Source organism: Tarenaya hassleriana, unplaced genomic scaffold, assembly GCF_000463585.1.
Source record: "Tarenaya hassleriana unplaced genomic scaffold, ASM46358v1 Cleome20, whole genome shotgun sequence".
In the NCBI taxonomy this organism is placed as follows: domain Eukaryota; kingdom Viridiplantae; phylum Streptophyta; class Magnoliopsida; order Brassicales; family Cleomaceae; genus Tarenaya; species Tarenaya hassleriana.
Window position 1 is genome coordinate 1,140,813 of NW_010965373.1, and position 18,448 is coordinate 1,159,260.

An 18,448-nucleotide genomic window follows, 5' to 3' on the forward strand; every position below is an offset into this window, starting at 1 on the left:
GGGAAAGAGGTTGAAATTATTTGGTTTGGTCTGAAAGCTGTCTTCCTTTGCTTGGTCTTTATAGTGGATGAATACGTGTATGGTTAGTACTAATTTTACGTGTATCACATTGACATTAGAGGAATACGACTTGTATATGCATATATATAGTCATCTCTATTAATGTACCTAATCAATACAAAGATGGAAATTTTCTAGATTTTGTATTCCCTTATCAAAATAACTTATATTTTGTATGCATGTGAGCTAAAAATCACGGTTTTGCGGTTTTGTGTCACGATCTAGAAAATTATGACTTTGTAATGACATTTCAAAAAATTCCAAAATTTTAAATTTGATATCCAAATAAAATATACATTAAATACACTGTTTTGTTAAGACATTAAAATATTTGTTACGGCCGTTTAAATAAGTGAAATGATAGTTTTTTTTATATATTTGAATAAATACAGATTTTGTATTAGAAGTCCTTTATCACCATTTAATTCAATTAGATGCCAAATATTTTCCATCCTTCAAATTAAATACAAATTTCAAATTTCACTAACTACACCATCCGATAATTTATTGGGGTTAGTTTGTGAGTAATTGGACAGGTTAAGTATCCAATCACTTGCGACTATTTCTTCAAACAACTTGAGTATGTTAATGAATATATATATATATATGAACAAGTGGTTCGTGTTTGCTACATATTATAAACACCGTTCTAAAGTCGATCAATTTGACTTCCAAACGCTACAAAAACCCGATAATTAATAGAAAATAGTAATTTCGTTAATAGTTAAATAGTAGTATCTAACCTGAATAATTGACTTTTTTTTCACAAATGACATTTAGTAAATTGATTATAATATGTTTTGAGTGTAGTTACGAAAAAAAAAAAGCATGTTTAAGTGTTGAAATAGATCGAAAGATAATCTAGAACCTCATTGGTCATGCTATTGTGAACTTTGATATCTGTATTTATTGAAGCTACCTCATTGGTCATCTCTTCTATATTATATATATATATATATATAACATTTACAGTTAACAAAAAAAATCTAGAACTAATAGTTGGACTATTTGATTTTTTTTCTTGTATAAAAATATGCAATACTGGGGGAGTACCCCAACCTAGTGGTTAATGACAACTCCCCTCTTCTATGAGGTTGTGGGTTCGAATCCCAAGTATAGTACTCCCCTTGAGTCGGTCAGCTTTACGATGATGGTTTACCTGCTCTGCGTGGTTTGCAGACTACTGCGCAGGGCGGTGGGTTTTCTCAGGTCCATGATACTGTCCTGATGTCGTTCTCGTCCGGCCCATGGATTGAAAGGCGTTGCGGTGTCCGGTGTCCAACCCGAATGGTTGTAGGATAAGGGTTTCCCATCGTAACAAAAAAAATATGCAATACGATAATTTAATTAGGTATCTAAGAGAAAATATTTCCTCTATATTTTGACTCTTTGATTCTCTCTCTCTCTTTCTCTATATACACATACGATTTTAAGAAAATATATTATAAACTATTACAAAAAAAATTGTCTATTTAGCTGCCAACACCACGAAAACCCTGTAATCGGTGAAAAAATTCATCATTTGATTGATCACCGTTAATAGTGGTTAAACTTGATTAATTATCGTCTAATTTGCTCAATCTCTGGATAATACATATATATATATATATATATATACTTATTCTTAAACATATGTCAGAAAACTCTCGTCTAATGGTGAAAATATGCCTTACGTGGTCGACATTTTCTGTGCGACAGGAAGGAAGACTGTCTAAATAAGACGCCCAAAATCAAATTTTTATTTCATTTTAATTGCTCTGTATTTTTCCTTGAGTCTGTCCCTACTTTCAACAAATTGAATGAGAAAAAATATCCAGAGTTTGAAATCTCTCACATATATTTTGTAATTTGTTTTTTCTGCGTAAAAAATATCTACACATATATTTTGATCAATTTCCGTGTTTTTGTAATTGGTTTTGTGCGTGTAAATATTTTTCATTTTACCCAATATTTGCGTATCATACATACATATCTCACAAAATCTTCTACTGTTCCAACGCATCCCGACATTTCTCTTCTATAAAATGGGCCAAAAACGGAAGCTCAAATCCATCCATAAAAGTGGCATACATTCCCCTTCCATCTTCTTCAGTTTCCTTAAGTGAGAGTAAAGTACAAAAAAAAAGAAAAGAAATGAACGCCATCAATGTCGAAGAATCCTTGAACCCTAACCCTAACAGAACCAAGGAACAAATGGAAGAAGATGAAGCGGGCTTGCAAGCCAGCAGGATATCAAACGCGGTGGCGTTCCCCATGGTTTTGAAAGCTGCCCTCGAGATCGGCGTCATCGACACTATCTCCAAGGCGGGAGAGGGCGCGTGGCTCTCACCTTCCGAGATAGCGCGTAGGCTTCCGACCAAACCCACAAACCCGCAGGCTCCACTGTTGTTGGATCGCATGCTGCGCTTACTCACTAGCTACTCTATACTAAAATACCGTACGGTGCAAACCGGAAATGATGAGATTGAAAGGGTATACGCATCTGAACCGGTTTGCCGGTTCTTTTTGACCGATAACCAAGACTCTGGTTCTCTTTTCTCCTTGTTTATGACGCTCCACGGTGATGTCTGTATCAAGGCATGGTAATCTAGTCTCTCCCTCTCTCTATCAAATCTTTTTTTTCCTCATTTCGATTAATTAACTGATTTATATGAATATATTTTCATTTAAATTGTTCTATAACAACAGTTTGCATCATCATTAACCATTCATATTATTTAACCGACGATCTAATTCGCAGGAATCATTTGAAACATATGATATTAGATGGGGGAGATGCATTTACCCACGCCCACGGTACGACCCTATTCCAATGCATGTGCAGAGACCAACCTTTCAACGATCTATTTAACCGGGCAATGACCGGACATTCGATCATGATCTTGAAGAAGGCTCTAGAAGTCTATCGAGGTTTCGAAGATATGAAAGTATTGGTCGATGTGGGAGGAGGAGTTGGTACTGCTTTAGGCCTCATTACCTCAAAATATCCCAACATTAAGGGTATAAATTTTGATCTAGCCAGAGCTTTAGCCGACGCTCCTCCTTATGCCGGTATTAAACATTTTAAAATTATATTTCTTTAACTTGTACATTAATATGTTATTTTTACGGCTCATAATATACATAATAAAAACTTCTATATACACCTTTTAACGTAAACTGCAATAGATTGGTGCATAACACAAGACACAAACTAAATTTACTCCCGTATTGTGTTTCGAGGGGTTGAACATGTGGTCGGAGATATGTTCGTTGAAGTTCCGAAAGGAGATGCCATCTTCATGAAAGTAAGTCACTCTCCGCCAAGAATCTTAATTTAAACGTATTAAAGAAATTCTATCTTTTGATTTTATATTATGAATTAAATATATCATAGTGGATTCTCCATGATTGGAGTGACGAAGATTGCTCCAAGATTCTAAGAAATTGTTGGGAAGCTCTCCCAGATAAAGGGAAAGTGATCATCATTGACGCGGTTGTTCCCATAAATCTAGAAGGCCGTAATGTCTACTCAAAGATCGTCTTCAGCTTCGACATGTTGATGATGTCTGTATGCTCAGGTGGGAAAGAAAGGACACGAACTGAGTTTGAAGCTTTGGCTAAGAGGTCGGGATTCAATCGCTGTGAATTCATATGTCGTGTTTTCCACTGTTGGGTTATCGAATTCAACAAAGAGACAGAAGCTTGACGGGAAAAAGATCAGAGTGTTGACGATATTACAGGAGAAAAGGAAGCCATGGAACATGCAATGAACGTATCTCGGTCATAACACATGTTTCCTTTTCTTGTCACGCAAGATATTGTATTTTCCTTTATGTATGTACATTCCTTTTTCTGTAAATGTAGCACGTCTGTATATAGGGACACCACACAATCGAATAATATAATCACGAGAGTATTTCTTTTACAAAGTGTCTCTCACCTCTAAAACCTAATTCTCCATTGCCGGCACAACCCGAAAAGCCGAGAAACCCATACTCCGATTCTTATTTTGTTCATGGTATCAGAGCGAGACGATCGGAGCTTCCACTGATTTGTCTTCGACTCAATTTCTTCCTGATTACTCCAGATTATTTCCTTCATCTCTCTCCCTGTTCTTTCTTTCGAATCCACTTTCGGCCATGGAAACTCAAGCCAAATCGATCCCCATTACCCTTCATGGAGAGAATTATTTCTATTGGTCAAAGGCTGCCAAAGCAGTCCTCAGTAGCAATGGCCTTTGGGAACACGTGCTTGCCGGTTTTGTCACCGAGACCCCTCCACAGGAAGTGGCTGCTGATGGGGAACTACCGGATGCGACTGCAATCCGCAACCAAGCCGATGTTGCTGCCAAAGCAAAGGCAAAATGGTACCAATCTGATCAACGGGCTCTCGTCATTCTTCAAGCTTCGCTGGATGAGAATCTTCTGCAGTCATTCATCGCCATGGACTCCGCAAAGTCCCTTTGGGATGCTCTCAAAAATGTGTACGGCAATTTGTCGAACATAAGCCGCATTTTTGAGATAAAGAGGAAGATCTTCCAACTGCAGCAAAACGGCCAGCCTTTTAACAAGATTCAGGGCGAGTTTTGCGCTCTTTGGGCAGAGCTTGACGAGATCAGACCTCCCACGGCGGATCTCAACGAATCCTTGCTCCGAGCACAAGAGGATAAGGTGTTTTCCCTCCTTTTAGCTCTTGATCCTTCTTTGAATGATCTTGTCTATCATATGTTGCGTCAAACTACCTTACCATCGTTCGATGAAGTTTGTATGATGATTAAACGTGAAGAAGGAGGAAGAACATTGTTCTCGGGTCCGAGCACTATGGCTCATTATGCTCAGAAAGCACCATCGACTTCTTTCTCGTCGAAGGAAAAGAAATCCTATTTCTGCGACCATTGTAAACGTGCCGGCCATTCCAAGGAGCGATGTTGTATTCTCAACCCGCACCTGAAACCGTCAAGGTTCAGAGAACAACCGAAACGTGGTGTGGCTATGTCCGCCGAACAAGCTCTGCCATCCGTTGCCGACAATGTTGTCGCCTTCTCCAATGCTGAAATCAAAGGCTTCAAACAACTTTTGCTCGCACTAAACACTAAAGACTCCGGTAACAATGCTATTATTCCCTCTATAGTAATTGATTCAGGAGCTACTTGTCATATGTTTTCTAATGCATCGTGGTTTCATACTCTTACACGTAGTTCTGGTTCAGTTACTGTAGCAAATGGACATTCGGTACCCATAGAGGGACATGGCTTTATTCGTCTTTTTGATCGTCGCATATCTGCACTATACGTTCCAGCATTTAAAACAAATCTATTATCATTGTCCAAGCTTCTTACGGAAACCGAATGTATTGTTACTTTCGAAACTGACCGAGTTTTGTTTCAGGATACTAAGATGGACCGGGTCTTTGGTTACGGCATTAGGCGGGGCAACCTATTCTATCTTGAAGATTTCCACTCTTGTTTTCATTCTTGTTTTGTTTCCCTTTCATCCGATGTGTGGCATGCTAGGTTAGGCCATCCTCATCGAAAGGTCCTTCGTTTACTTGTTCCAGAAGTTAAAAACGATTTTCACTTTTGTGATGCGTGTATGCTTGGCAAACATTGTCGGTCTGTCTTTCCCATTTCTACAACTACTTATGCGCATCCTTTTGAGTTAATTCACTCGGATATTTGGACCGCCCCATGTTTTTCTATTGATAATTACAAGTATTTTATCACTTTTATCGATGAAACGACCAAACATACATGGCTCACGTTATTGAAAAGAAAAAGTGATGCCTTCGATGCTTTCAAATATTTTTGCTCTTATGTGACTAACCAATTTGGCAGCAAGATTAAGTTTTTACGCACAGACAATGGAGGCGAATATATGGGGACCAACTTCCGCTCGTTTCTTCTCGACCAAGGAATTGTTCATCAACGATCATGCCCGAACACTCCGCAACAAAATGGCGTCGCGGAACGCAAGAATCGGCATCTTATGGAAGTGGCACGCACATTATTATTCCACCGACATGTTCCAAAACTTTACTGGAGTTATGCGGTTCAAACCGCGTGCTATCTAATTAACCGTCTACCGACACAAGTGCTAAATGATAACTCTCCATTCGAGCTACTCTTTCATCGTAAGGAAAGCATTGAACATCTTCGTACTTTTGGTTGTGTTTGTTTTGCTTATATTGATGCAGGACAACGCGACAAACTTGATCCTCGAAGCATCCGGTGTATCTTTCTTGGCTACCCATCCAATCAAAAGGGTTATATTTGTTATCATCCGCCGACTCGGCGACCATATACCTCTCGGGAAGTTCGATTTGTCGAGGATGTTGGCTACTTTGATGCTACGGATTGGCAAGAACTAGAGAATATTGCTCAGCCAGGCCTAGACTATGACGTCTCTGTTCGTCGCTTGCATGCAGCTCTAAATCATCTCAACTCTTCTACAACCATTCCATCGTCACCGGCTTCGACTGATACCTTGTCCACAGTCGAGCCGCAGGTCACATCTCCCTCTCGATCATTGTCATCTTCTTCTACTATTGTTTTCACTAACCATGCAGGTTCAGGTTCTATTCCACCCACCGAAGACATGCAATGCATTAATAATAATGCTCAGGAAGAAGATCCTTCTTTGCTTGTGCCATACTCAACCGAACCTGTCACTATGCTAGATTCTTTCGAAGCTTCTGCAAGACAGGGGGAATGTCCGACGCTTGCATCTAACTCATGCGCTCCGGCAGACAATTCCATGTCACAAGCTCAGGCCTTACGCCGAGGAACAAGGCCTCGTCGTCCCCCTTCATACCTTCAATCTTATGCCCATTTCTCTCTATTTGACTATCCATCAGATTCTCAATGCTATCACAGTGCCATTTTACAGGATATTGAACCAAACACGTATGAAGAAGCCAAGGATGATGCGGTGTGGCAAAAGGCAATGGACGAAGAGCTAGCCGCGTTAGACAGAAATGGGACATGGGAAATCACGTCACCACCGGACAATAAGCATGTGGTTGGATGCAAATGGGTCTATAAAATCAAATACCGGAGCGACGGCACAATCGAAAGACATAAAGCTCGCTTAGTCGCCCGGGGATTCACCCAAACATATGGCGAAGATTATACGGACACATTTGCTCCCGTAGCTAAGTTACCAACCGTTCGTGTCCTTTTATCTCTAGCTATTAACTTGGATTGGTCTTTATGGCAGATGGACGTTAAGAATGCCTTCCTCCAAGGCGATCTCGAAGAGGATATCTTTATGTCGCCTCCACCGGGTTTTAAACGTCCTTTGCTTCCGGGTCAAGTCTGCAAATTGAAGAAAGCCATTTACGGTTTAAAGCAATCGCCGAGAGCTTGGTATCACAAGTTATCCTCGGCCTTGCTCACTAAGGGTTTTTCTCGTAGTGACTCGGATCACTCCTTATTTACCCTTCAAAGTTCGTCCGGAATTGTGGTTTTATTGGTCTACGTCGACGATATTATTCTCTCCGGCAATGACAAGCTTGGCATTCAAGAAACCAAATCCTACCTTCAACGTGTCTTCGACATCAAGGACCTTGGTTCTCTCAAATACTTCCTTGGGATTGAAGTAATCCGTTCTACTAACGCGTTGTTCCTTTCACAAAGGAAATATCTTCTCGAACTTTTGCAGGATACTGGAAAGACAGGCGCTAAATCAGTTCGCACCCCTATAGAAGAAAATTTCAAGGATCAACGCGAGGGGGAATCATTGGAAGAACCGTCACAATATCGTCGAACCGTAGGTAAACTTATATATTTAACTATTACCCGACCTGACATAAGTTTTTCTGTGCATCAGGTTAGTCAGTGGATGCATGCCCCGACTTCAATGCATTGGAACATGGTAGATCGGATACTCAAATACTTGAAAGGCACACCAAACAAGGGAATTTGGATGGCAAACAATAAGCATACCGAGCTAGTAGCTTATTGCGACGCAGATTGGGCAGGCGATAGATTGGATCGACGATCAACTAGCGGATACTGTACATTTGTTGGAGGAAACTTGGTCACATGGAAGAGTAAGAAGCAAACGGTAGTAGCTCGGTCAAGCGCGGAAGCCGAATATCGAGCTATGGCCAACACAACGAGCAAGGTACTTTGGTTGCGGCAATTACTAAAGGATCTTGGAATCAATATCGAGCAGCCCACACCAATGCATTGCGACAACCAAGCCGCCATTCACATCGCAGCCAATTCAGTGTTCCATGAACGAACAAAACACATTGAAGTCGACTGTCACTTCATTCGAGAGAAGATCACTCAAGGACTCATCACAACAAAGTTCACTCGAAGTCAAGATCAACTCGCAGATATACTTACCAAAGCCACGAGTTCATTCGTACTCAATCGCATCCTCTCCAAGATTGGTCTAATCGAGTTTCCCCGACCAATCTTGAGGGGGAATGTTGACGATATTACAGGAGAAAAGGAAGCCATGGAACATGCAATGAACGTATCTCGGTCATAACACATGTTTCCTTTTCTTGTCACGCAAGATATTGTATTTTCCTTTATGTATGTACATTCCTTTTTCTGTAAATGTAGCACGTCTGTATATAGGGACACCACACAATCGAATAATATAATCACGAGAGTATTTCTTTTACAAAGTGTCTCTCACCTCTAAAACCTAATTCTCCATTGCCGGCACAACCCGAAAAGCCGAGAAACCCATACTCCGATTCTTATTTTGTTCACAGAGTTCCTTTATATATCCATCGATTGCTTGGATCCTCTTTGATAAGCGTTGTATTACTGTTGTATCTGGCTATGATGATTATGTAACTACTGATCCCTCTTGTACATCGGATTTGTGTTGATTATAAATTACAGTTGACAAAAATATATATATATATATATATATATACACAAAATTTTAAAACATCTTATAAACTATTATAAAAGAATTGGTCTATTAGCTGCCAACCACCACAAAAACCCTGTAATCGGTGAAAAAGTTCGTCATGTGATTAATCACCGTTAATATATAGTGGTTAAACTTGATTAATTATCGTCTAATTTGCTTAATCTCTGGCTAATACGTATATATTTTTTTCCTAATAAGGGCAGTAAAACAATGAGAATGAAGATTGTTCGTGTAAGTAAAAAGTAGGTATCTAGAAGGTGTGCCTAATTACTTCATTTTTTTTCCCAAATGACTTTATATTACATATTTTATTAGGTGCCTCGTTTTATTGTGGGAACATTTTCCACCAATATATTTATTTATTTAATTTGGTCAAGCATTAATGGGCTAATTCGACTCTATATATTTGTCGTGGCATGAATATTTATTCTCTCGTCTAATTGTGAAAATGATTTACATGCATGCACGGTCGACATTTTCTGTCCTGTTGAAGGAAGACTTTCTAAATAAGACGCCAAAAATCAAATTTGTATCTAACACTACGCTAATTCTGCATTTATTATCATGTTTTTTGTTTTTCTTGAGTCTGTTCTTATTTTCAATAATTGAATGAGAAAAAAAGATAATGAGAGTTAGAAATCTTTCACAAATATTTTTGATTGATTAGTAAACGATTTCCTCGTTTTTTTGTAATTTGTTTTTTTCTACGTAAAAAAATTCTCTACACGTCTCTTTATTTTCTACGCTCCCATTCCTCTTTTTTTGTACATGTATAATTTTTTTTCCATTTTATCCAATATTTTCGTATCGTACATACATATCTCACAAAATCTTCTGCTGTTCCAACGCATCCCGACATTTCTCTTCTATAAAATGGGCCAAAAACGGAAGCTCAAACCCATCCATAAGACTTGCATACATTCCCCTTCCATCTTCTTCAGTTTCCTTAAGTGAGAGTAAAGTACGACAAAAATGAATGGACGCCATCAATGTCGAAGAATCCTTGAACCCTAACCCTAACAGAACCAAGGAAGAAATGGAAGAAGATGAAGGGGGCTTGCAAGCCAGCAGGATATCAAACGCGGTGGCGTTCCCCATGGTTTTGAAAGCTGCCCTCGAGATCGGCGTCATCGACACTATCTCCAAGGCGGGAGAGGGCGCGTGGCTCTCACCTTCCGAGATAGCGCGTAGGCTTCCGACCAAACCCACAAACCCGCAGGCTCCACTGTTGTTGGATCGCATGCTGCGCTTACTCACTAGCTACTCTATACTAAAGTGTCGTACGGTGCAAACCGAAAATGATGAGATTGAAAGGGTATATGCAGCTGAACCGGTTTGCCGGTTCTTTTTGACCAATAACCAAGACTCTGGTTCTCTTGTCTCCTTGTTTATGATTCTCCACGGTGATATCTTTATCAAGGCATGGTAATCTAGTCTTTCCCTCTCTCTACCAAATCTTTTGTTTTCTATTTCGTAAATGAGGTTTTCTATAAGATTATATTAGAATAATTTAGTGTGATTAGAGAGTTAAGTGTATGCGGTGAGAGTATAATAAACGCATCAACCTTTTTTTTCTGGCTTTGAGAGAGTAAAAAAATACAGTGAAAATTTCCACAAAAATATCTCCATTTCGATTTAACTGATTTATATGACTATAATTCCATTAATAAAAATTTGTAAAAAACGGTTTATATCATCATTAACCATTCATATTATTTAACTGACGATCTAATTCGCAGGAATCATTTGAAACATATGGTATTAGAAGGGGGAGATGCATTTACCCACGCCCACGGTACGACCATATTCCAATACATGTGCAGAGACCAACCTTTGAACGATCTATTTAACCGGGCCATGAGCGGACATTCCATCATGACCGTGAAGAAGGCTCTAGAAGTTTATCGAGGTTTCGAAGGTGTGAACGTCTTGGTCGATGTGGGAGGAGGGGTTGGTACTGCTTTAGGTCTCATCACCTCAAAGTATCCCAACATTAAGGGTATAAATTTTGATCTAGCCAGAGCTTTAGCCGACGCTCCTCCTTATGCCGGTATTAAACATTTTAAAATCATATTTCTTTAATTTGCTGTACATTAGTATGTTGTTTTTATAGTTTATAATATATATATAAGAAAAGCTAGCATCTATATACACCTTTTAACATTTATACGGTAATAGTTTGATGCATAACAAGACACAAACTGAATTTGCTCTCGTATTGTGTTTCAAGGGGTTGAACATGTGGCCGGAGATATGTTCGTTGAAGTTCCAAAAGGAGATGCCGTGTTCATGAAAGTAAGCCATTCTCCGCCAAGAATCTTAATTTAAATGTATTAAGAAAATTCTATCTTTTGATTTCATATTATGAATTAAATACATCATATATAGTGGATTCTCCATGATTGGAGCGACGAAGATTGCTCCAAGATTCTTAGAAATTGTTGGAAAGCTCTCTCAGATAAAGGGAAAGTGATCATCATAGACGCGGTTGTTGCCGTAGATCCAGAAGGCCGTAATGTCTACTCAAACATCGTCTTCAGCTTCGACATGTTGATGATGTCTGTATCCCCAGGCGGGAAAGAAAGGACACAAACCGAGTTTGAAGCTTTGGCTAAGAGGTCGGGATTCAATCGCTGCGAATTCATATGCCGTGTTTTCCACTGTTGGGTTATCGAACTCCACAAAGAGACAGAAGTCTGACGGGAAAAAGATCGGAGTTCCTTTACATATCCATCGATCGCTTCTAATAAGCATCTTTCCATTTCTTTGTGGTTTCATGTTGTTGTCGTTGTCTTTTGGCATGTATAAGTAATAAAAAGCCGATGGCTGGTCAGATTGTATCCTTCATTTGATTCATCGTCAACGTCAAATGTAAGTCATATATATAATCTAGAAACTTGTTTGATAGAGAATATTCGGAATATCTGAACTTTTGTATATTTTTTTAATGGTTTTATTAAATTTACAGTTAACAAAAAAAATATTGGGAATATCTGAACTTGTTGTAAAACTTCCCAAACGACAAATTAAAACGATATAGTTTAGATAAATTTGGGGCAGCAATCCAAAAGATTTAGAATCTTGATTCATACACATTGAGTAAATTCAAACGTTTCAGAATCTTGGCTCATGAAGAATTCGTGTTCCTTTCTATCATTTATGAGCAATTTTATTGTTACAAAACCACATCTATTTATGGAGTTGGTTGCTAGATTCAACATTGTCACACCCAAAGTTTTGGCACTTTTTGACTATTTCTCCTTCAATTTACATATGTTAAATACACACACACACACACACACACACACATATATATATATATATATGAAATCGTTCTATCTAAGTGACTGCCAACCAAAACAAAATCCTATATCCGATTTTAAAAAAAAAACAGGGTCTTTTTAATACCGATTAATAATCGTCTAATCCTATTTGTTATCGTCTAATTAGATTAATCTGCATCTAATACAATTGCTTTAAAGGTTAGTAAAACAAGAAAATAAAGATGGCTTTCCGAGAAAAAAAAAACAAGTATGTGTTTATTCAGACTAGGTCATATATAGGTTGCGAGAGGGTGCCTTGTGTTTTTTTTTTTCTTTCTATTTTTCGTAAATGACTTCTACTAAACTGATTAGAACCTGTTTTAAGTGTAGTTACGGAAGAAAGAAAAACATGTTTTTTTTGGAACATTTATTATAGGAAGCTACTTGTATATGAGGTGGACATTTGGAGCTGTATTGGAATACAATATGAAAATAATTAAAAAAATCTAACAAAATTATTATATTTTTATAAAATGAATAATTTTTATTGGAAACCAAATCCAAATCTAACCTAAAAGAAAACAAACCAAAAATTGTTATAAAAATCGAATGGGTTTAGTTTTTACGGTTCAAAATAACCAGTCTTGATTTTTTTTTTTTAAAACGAAATATTCACCTTAGATATATTTATATTGGTGAAGTATTAGTTGGATAGTTAGTCTCTCCAGAAGATTTTAACATGCTTACTTTTCCCAAAAGTATCCAACCATATTTGAAAAAATTAAAAAAAAAAGAGGATTTTTTTTATGAAAATGAATTAAAAGAAAAGCAAAATTAAAAATTAATTCTTAAAATTGGCTTGATATTTCTATTTTTACGTTTGTAGCGTTTTGAAACAAAAAGGATGGTTCCATTTCGTAGCGATTTTCCTTTCGTAACTTGTATTGATATTTTTTTTGTAAAAGGTTTTGAATTTCATTACCAAAATTTTACAGTAGCGATCAACATTCAACATCCATTCAACTCCACCCACAAAGGTGTTGAATGGATGTTGAACTTATATTGATATATTGCCATTTTCCCTTCTATAAAATGGGCCAAAAACCAAAGTTCAACTCCACCCACAAAAATTGCAAATCTTCCCCTTCGATTTTCTTCAGTTTCCTTTAGTGAGAAGAAAGCGCAAGAAAAGAAATGAACACCACAGATATCGAAAAATCCTTAATCCCTAACCCTAACCCTAACAGAACCAAGGAGGAGAAAGAGGAAGATGAGGCGGGCTTGCAAGCGAGCAGGATATCAAACGCGGTGGCGTTCCCCATGGTTTTGAAAGCAGCCTTCGAGATCGGTGTCATAGACACTATCTCCGAGGCGGGAGAGGGCGCGTGGCTCTCACCTTCCGAGATAGCGAGCAGGCTTCCGACCAAACCCACCAACCCACAGGCTCCACTGTTGCTGGATCGCATGCTGCGGTTACTCACTAGCTACTCTATACTGAAGTGCCGTACGGTTCGTACCGGAAACGATGAGATTGAAAGGGTATACGCAACCGAACGTGTTTGTCAATTCTTTTTGACCGATAACCAAGACTCTGGTTCTCTTGTCCCTATGTTCATGCTCCTCCACAGTGATGCCTTTATCAAGACATGGTAATCTCTCTCTCTCTCTCTCTCTCTATATATATATATATATATATCATTTAAAAGGGTATATGCAACAACTTTGTGCATGTGGCATAGATGACAAGTATGTGGTATCATTTAATAATCCTCTTGCAGGAATCATTTGAAATATATGATACTAGATGGAAGAGACGCATTTACCAACGCTCACGGTACGACAAAGATCTTCGAACACATGAGGAGAGATGAACCGCTAAATGATGTATTTAACCGGGCCATGGTCGGACATTCCATCATGATCGTGAAGAAGGCTCTAGAGGTTTACAAAGGGTTCGAAGGGGTGCAGGTGTTAGTCGATATGGGAGGAGGGCTTGGTACTACTTTGAGTCTCATTACCTCAAAGTACCCTAACATCAAGGGTATCAACTTCGATTTAGCAAGAGTTTTAGCCGACGCTCCTTCTTATCCAGGTATTCCAAATCGTATTTCTTGTGTTGTACGGAATATGTCACACTTTTTCATATATAGCTCATAAATATATCAAAAGGTTTGTCTATTTTATCTGCTGTTTATGTAAATGTAACAAGTTCTACTCGAGTATTCTATATGGTTCTAGGGGTTGAAAATGTGGCTGGGGATATGTTCGTGGAGGTTCCGAAGGGAGATGCCATCTTCATGAAAGTAAGCTCTACTATAGCTTTAACTTTTAAGCCAAACTAAAAATGTTAATAAAGATTCAATCTTTGTAATGTAATTCATTCATTACCTCGAATAAAACATATAGTGGATTCTCCACGATTGGCCCGACGAAGATTGCGCCAAATTTCTTAGAAACTGCTGGAGAGCCCTCCCGGATAAAGGGAAAGTGATAGTCGTAGACACGGTTGTTCCGGAAAATCCTGAAGGCGGAAACGTTTATTCCAACATCGCCTTCGATTTGGACATGTCGGTGCTGTGTCACTGCTCAGGAGCTAAAGAAAGGACAAGAACCGAGTTTGAAGCTTTGGCTAAGAGATCGGGTTTCAACCGTTGCGAATTCATATGCCGCGCTTTCTATTGTTGGGTTATCGAATTCCACAAAGAGGCATAACTAAAGCTTTGATGAATGATAAGTTCGCTTTCTTTTTTTCTATAATATATCCATTGATGACTTCTTCCTTTCATGTTTCTGTCTCTTTGTGGTTCTTGTTGTTGTCTTTGTCTTTTGGCGGCTTGTATAAGTAATAAAATTAACGACATATATGCTACAATCTTCAATGGAACTTACCCTCTGATGAAGAAAATGTGTGTTATTTCATGGAGAAACCATATATAGAAAAATAAATTGAGAACAAAAAATAACATTTATCGATCCGAATTATCTCCATTGAACTTGTTATTATTCATCCAAGATTACAATATGTTGAAACGATATATAAAAATATTATTTATTATAGATTAATGTAACAATACTAAATTCTATTACAATATAAAATGTTCATAATCTCTAATATTCGAATATTTCAGATATCATTTTCGACCACCGATATAAAAATAAAAAAGAGACGTTAAATCATCACCTGTTTCCCGCATGGAAGATTTGTTATATATCATAAAAAAAACTGATTATTTTATAACAGCATTTCAAAGGCCCATTGGGCCTTATATATAGCAATACAAACGAATCCAATGGGCCTTAAAGGTCATTCAACAAAATATTTTTTTTCCCGATATATATGTATATATAAAATCTAAACTCTTAAAGATGAAATGTCATGGGGCGTTTTGTCTCTTGAGGGCGTTATGGAGTCACTAGACCATAATTTTAAATAATAAATTAAAAACAATACAATTTATACTTTAGTCCAAAAAGAGCTATACAAATTTACTTTATGATAAAGGATGTTTTGTAATAAGACTACTCAGATAGATGTTTTTTTTTTAATGGAGAGTATCTACATCATTGTTTTGTAAGAGATTTCGGGGGATATATGTATTATGCAAAATCACAACTTTCGAGGCAGATCACAATATTTGTTGAAAAAACTGAAATAAAAGATTGGTGAATATTGGAAACAAATCATGCAGCTGTTGCATGACACCAACCGTAAGTACAGCCCATAAACAATCATGCATTTCCTGTATTATTTTATATTTTTTTTATTTTGTTTTTTTATTGTTTATTTACTATATTTTTTATTTTGCCTCGATGTAATCAAATCATAAATAAAGATTATATTTCAGATTCAATTGTTCTGATTTTCCATAAATGATAAAATTTTATTATATCATTTTCTGTTTGATTAAATAAAAATCTATTTTAAATTTTTATTTTAATATTTGATTTGATTTAATTTAATTAATAAATAATTAATAATTAATAACAGATGTTTTTAGTGTAATATTATCTGATGTTTTAATCATTTAACAAACAATTAAACAGGCTAATTCAATTATTTCTCCCATAGCTATAACTAAATAAAGGTGATATATATTATATACCCCACTTCAAAATAGAAAGATGGCACCATACAGTAAGTGCGAGCCAATAAAAAAAAGTGGGTAACACAATGATATTCTTGTCACTTTAAAAAGATTTAAAGATATTGAATTTTTTTTTATATAATGCAATATAAATTATTTGTAGACCATGATTTATTAAATTTTATTTATTTTCAAAATTCATTCATCTGATTAATAAACAAGTAAATTAAAATAATTTCTCAAAATATTGTAAAGGTTGTCAGAGAAAAACCAATCATTCTAACAGTAGCTTTTCGGTCACCACCAATTTGTTGGAATATAAAAACGTGATTTGTGTGACGGAAAAAAAAAAACTGAGATTTTAACAATTTAGCATCGAAACCGAGACATTCTTTTCAGAACTTACAAAGGAATATTAATAATTTCTAAGATAAATCATAAAATGTATAAAAATATCCCACCAAATGTATTTTCATTTTAACTAAAAAATAAATAATATTTTTAGAAAATTTTATTATTTATACGGAGAATATATGATATAATTATATTTTATATACGATTCAATCATAGTGTTTTTTGTTTATATTATTTTCCAATAACAAGTAGGAGTGATCGAATGATCGTATACTCCCCTTTTTCCACATTGGTCTTTTTTGGTAAATCACATTAATTATGGTAGCATATTCGGGTTCTGATACCCAATTATGTCCCTATAAAGGAAGGCAATGGCGAGAGCTCAAACCACAGCTCGAAACAAATTTGCATCAAGTCCCCTTTTGATTTTCTTCAGTTTCGTTTGAAAAAAAGAAATGGACGTCACCAACTTGAACCATAACGCTAGCCCGAACACAACCAAAGAGGAAAACGACGACGACGAGATAGGCATTCGAGCGGGGAGGATAGCCAACGCGGTGGCGTTCCCCATGGTTTTGAAAGCGGCCATCGAGATAGGTGTCGTCGACGCAATCCACCAGGCCGGTGAAGGCGTCTGGCTCTCACCTTCCGACGTAGCCTGTCGCCTTCCGACCAAGCCCAGCAACCCGCATGCCCCGATGCTGTTGGATCGAATGCTGTGTTTGCTCTCCAGCTATTCCCTAGTGAAATGCCGTACTCGGACCGGCGAGAACGGCCGTACCGGAGTAACCGAGAGGGTTTACTCGGCCGAACCGATCTGCAGATTCTTCTTGAACGATAGCCAAGGCTCGGGCTCTCTCGCCCCGTTGTTCTTGGTGTCTCATAGCAACGTCTACATCCAGATGTGGTAGTTAATTCGATCGATTCTCTGTTCTATTATTACAGTTTATACGTACATGCATTAAACCGTTTTTATTTGTTTAACGAATCATGGGCAGGTTTCATTACAAGGACATGATACTAGAAGGGAAAGCTCCATTCGACTGTGCCCACGGCACGACCCTCTACGAGTACTTGCCGAGAGACGAGCCCTTCCACGAGCTGTTTCACCGGGCCATGTCGGAACATTCCACCATGGTCATGAAGAAGCTTCTAGAAGTTTACAAAGGGTTCGAAGGTGTGAACGTTCTGGTCGACGTGGGAGGCTCGGATGGCACCACTCTGAGCCTCATCACTGCAAAGTACCCTCACATAAGGGGTATTAATTTCGAACTGCCCGACGTCGTAGCAAAGGCTCCTTCTTTTCCTGGTATGGGACTATACGTACATATACGTATTTGGACTGTATACGTTTACATTTTTGCTACTGATTAATTAATGCATTTTTTTTTCAAATCATTGCCTATATACATATCATGTTTATGAATGGGATGTTTCAGGGGTGGAACATGTGGCCGGAGATATGTTCGTTGAAGTCCCAAAGGGAGATGCCATCTTCACTAAAGTATGTTCTATGTATACTATAGGTTTCATTAGATGAGTATAACCCCCAAAAAAAAATTAAGTAATACATCGAAAAACAATAACGAATATTCAAATGCGATTTTTCCATGAAGCGGTCGATCCACGGCTGGAACGACGAAGACTGCGTGAAGATCCTTAAAAACTGTTGGAAATCGCTTCCGGAAAAAGGGAAGGTGATCGTAATGGAAACCATTGTTCCGACAAACCCGGAAGGCGGGGGCGAGTACTCCAACTTCGGCTTCGACCTGGACGTGTTGTTGCTGGCGCTGTGTGCGGGAGGGAA

The 18,448-nt window shown here is 37.8% G+C and overlaps 4 protein-coding genes across 4 annotated transcripts in view; all 4 read left to right on the top strand.

The window, feature by feature from the left end:
* The first annotated feature begins 2,211 nt into the window (after positions 1-2,211).
* Positions 2,212-3,748, top strand: LOC104814017 (indole glucosinolate O-methyltransferase 4-like). Its single transcript, XM_010541865.2, has 4 exons — positions 2,212-2,642; positions 2,801-3,111; positions 3,283-3,347; positions 3,437-3,748. The coding sequence occupies exons 1-4, from the start codon at positions 2,254-2,256 to the stop codon at positions 3,746-3,748; spliced, it is 1,077 nt and encodes a 358-aa protein (XP_010540167.1). The 5' UTR covers positions 2,212-2,253.
* Positions 3,749-9,768: 6,020 nt separating this feature from the next.
* On the top strand, positions 9,769-11,853 carry LOC104813661 (indole glucosinolate O-methyltransferase 3-like). Its single transcript, XM_010541346.2, has 4 exons — positions 9,769-10,364; positions 10,679-10,989; positions 11,170-11,234; positions 11,328-11,853. The coding sequence occupies exons 1-4, from the start codon at positions 9,916-9,918 to the stop codon at positions 11,637-11,639; spliced, it is 1,137 nt and encodes a 378-aa protein (XP_010539648.1). The 5' UTR covers positions 9,769-9,915; the 3' UTR covers positions 11,640-11,853.
* Positions 11,854-13,307: 1,454 nt separating this feature from the next.
* LOC104813662 (indole glucosinolate O-methyltransferase 4-like) lies at positions 13,308-15,086 on the top strand. The gene is made up of 4 exons (XM_010541347.2): positions 13,308-13,851; positions 13,981-14,294; positions 14,441-14,505; positions 14,609-15,086. Exons 1-4 carry the CDS (start codon positions 13,397-13,399, stop codon positions 14,912-14,914), a joined length of 1,140 nt encoding a protein of 379 aa, XP_010539649.1. The 5' UTR covers positions 13,308-13,396; the 3' UTR covers positions 14,915-15,086.
* Positions 15,087-17,022: 1,936 nt separating this feature from the next.
* The window catches only part of LOC104813663 (indole glucosinolate O-methyltransferase 1-like), a 1,912-nt gene continuing 486 nt past the window's right edge, over positions 17,023-18,448 (top strand). The window contains exons 1-4 of the mRNA XM_010541349.1: positions 17,023-17,548; positions 17,640-17,950; positions 18,081-18,145; positions 18,258-18,443. Of these exons, the coding sequence (XP_010539651.1) occupies positions 17,097-17,548; positions 17,640-17,950; positions 18,081-18,145; positions 18,258-18,443 (1,014 nt within the window). The 5' untranslated portion in view covers positions 17,023-17,096. The remainder of the gene's footprint in view (positions 17,549-17,639; positions 17,951-18,080; positions 18,146-18,257; positions 18,444-18,448) is intronic.

Coding starts and splice junctions, on each gene's coding strand:
- LOC104813661 (XM_010541346.2), top strand. CDS start 9,916: ATGGACGCCATCAATGTCGAAGAATCCTTGAACCCTAACCCTAACAGA. Junction 10,990..11,169: donor CGACGCTCCTCCTTATGCCG/GTATTAAACATT, acceptor TTGTGTTTCAAG/GGGTTGAACATGTGGCCGGA. Junction 11,235..11,327: donor GAGATGCCGTGTTCATGAAA/GTAAGCCATTCT, acceptor CATCATATATAG/TGGATTCTCCATGATTGGAG.
- LOC104814017 (XM_010541865.2), top strand. CDS start 2,254: ATGGAAGAAGATGAAGCGGGCTTGCAAGCCAGCAGGATATCAAACGCG. Junction 2,643..2,800: donor GATGTCTGTATCAAGGCATG/GTAATCTAGTCT, acceptor TCTAATTCGCAG/GAATCATTTGAAACATATGA. Junction 3,112..3,282: donor CGACGCTCCTCCTTATGCCG/GTATTAAACATT, acceptor TTGTGTTTCGAG/GGGTTGAACATGTGGTCGGA.
- LOC104813662 (XM_010541347.2), top strand. CDS start 13,397: ATGAACACCACAGATATCGAAAAATCCTTAATCCCTAACCCTAACCCT. Junction 13,852..13,980: donor GATGCCTTTATCAAGACATG/GTAATCTCTCTC, acceptor ATCCTCTTGCAG/GAATCATTTGAAATATATGA. Junction 14,506..14,608: donor GAGATGCCATCTTCATGAAA/GTAAGCTCTACT, acceptor TAAAACATATAG/TGGATTCTCCACGATTGGCC.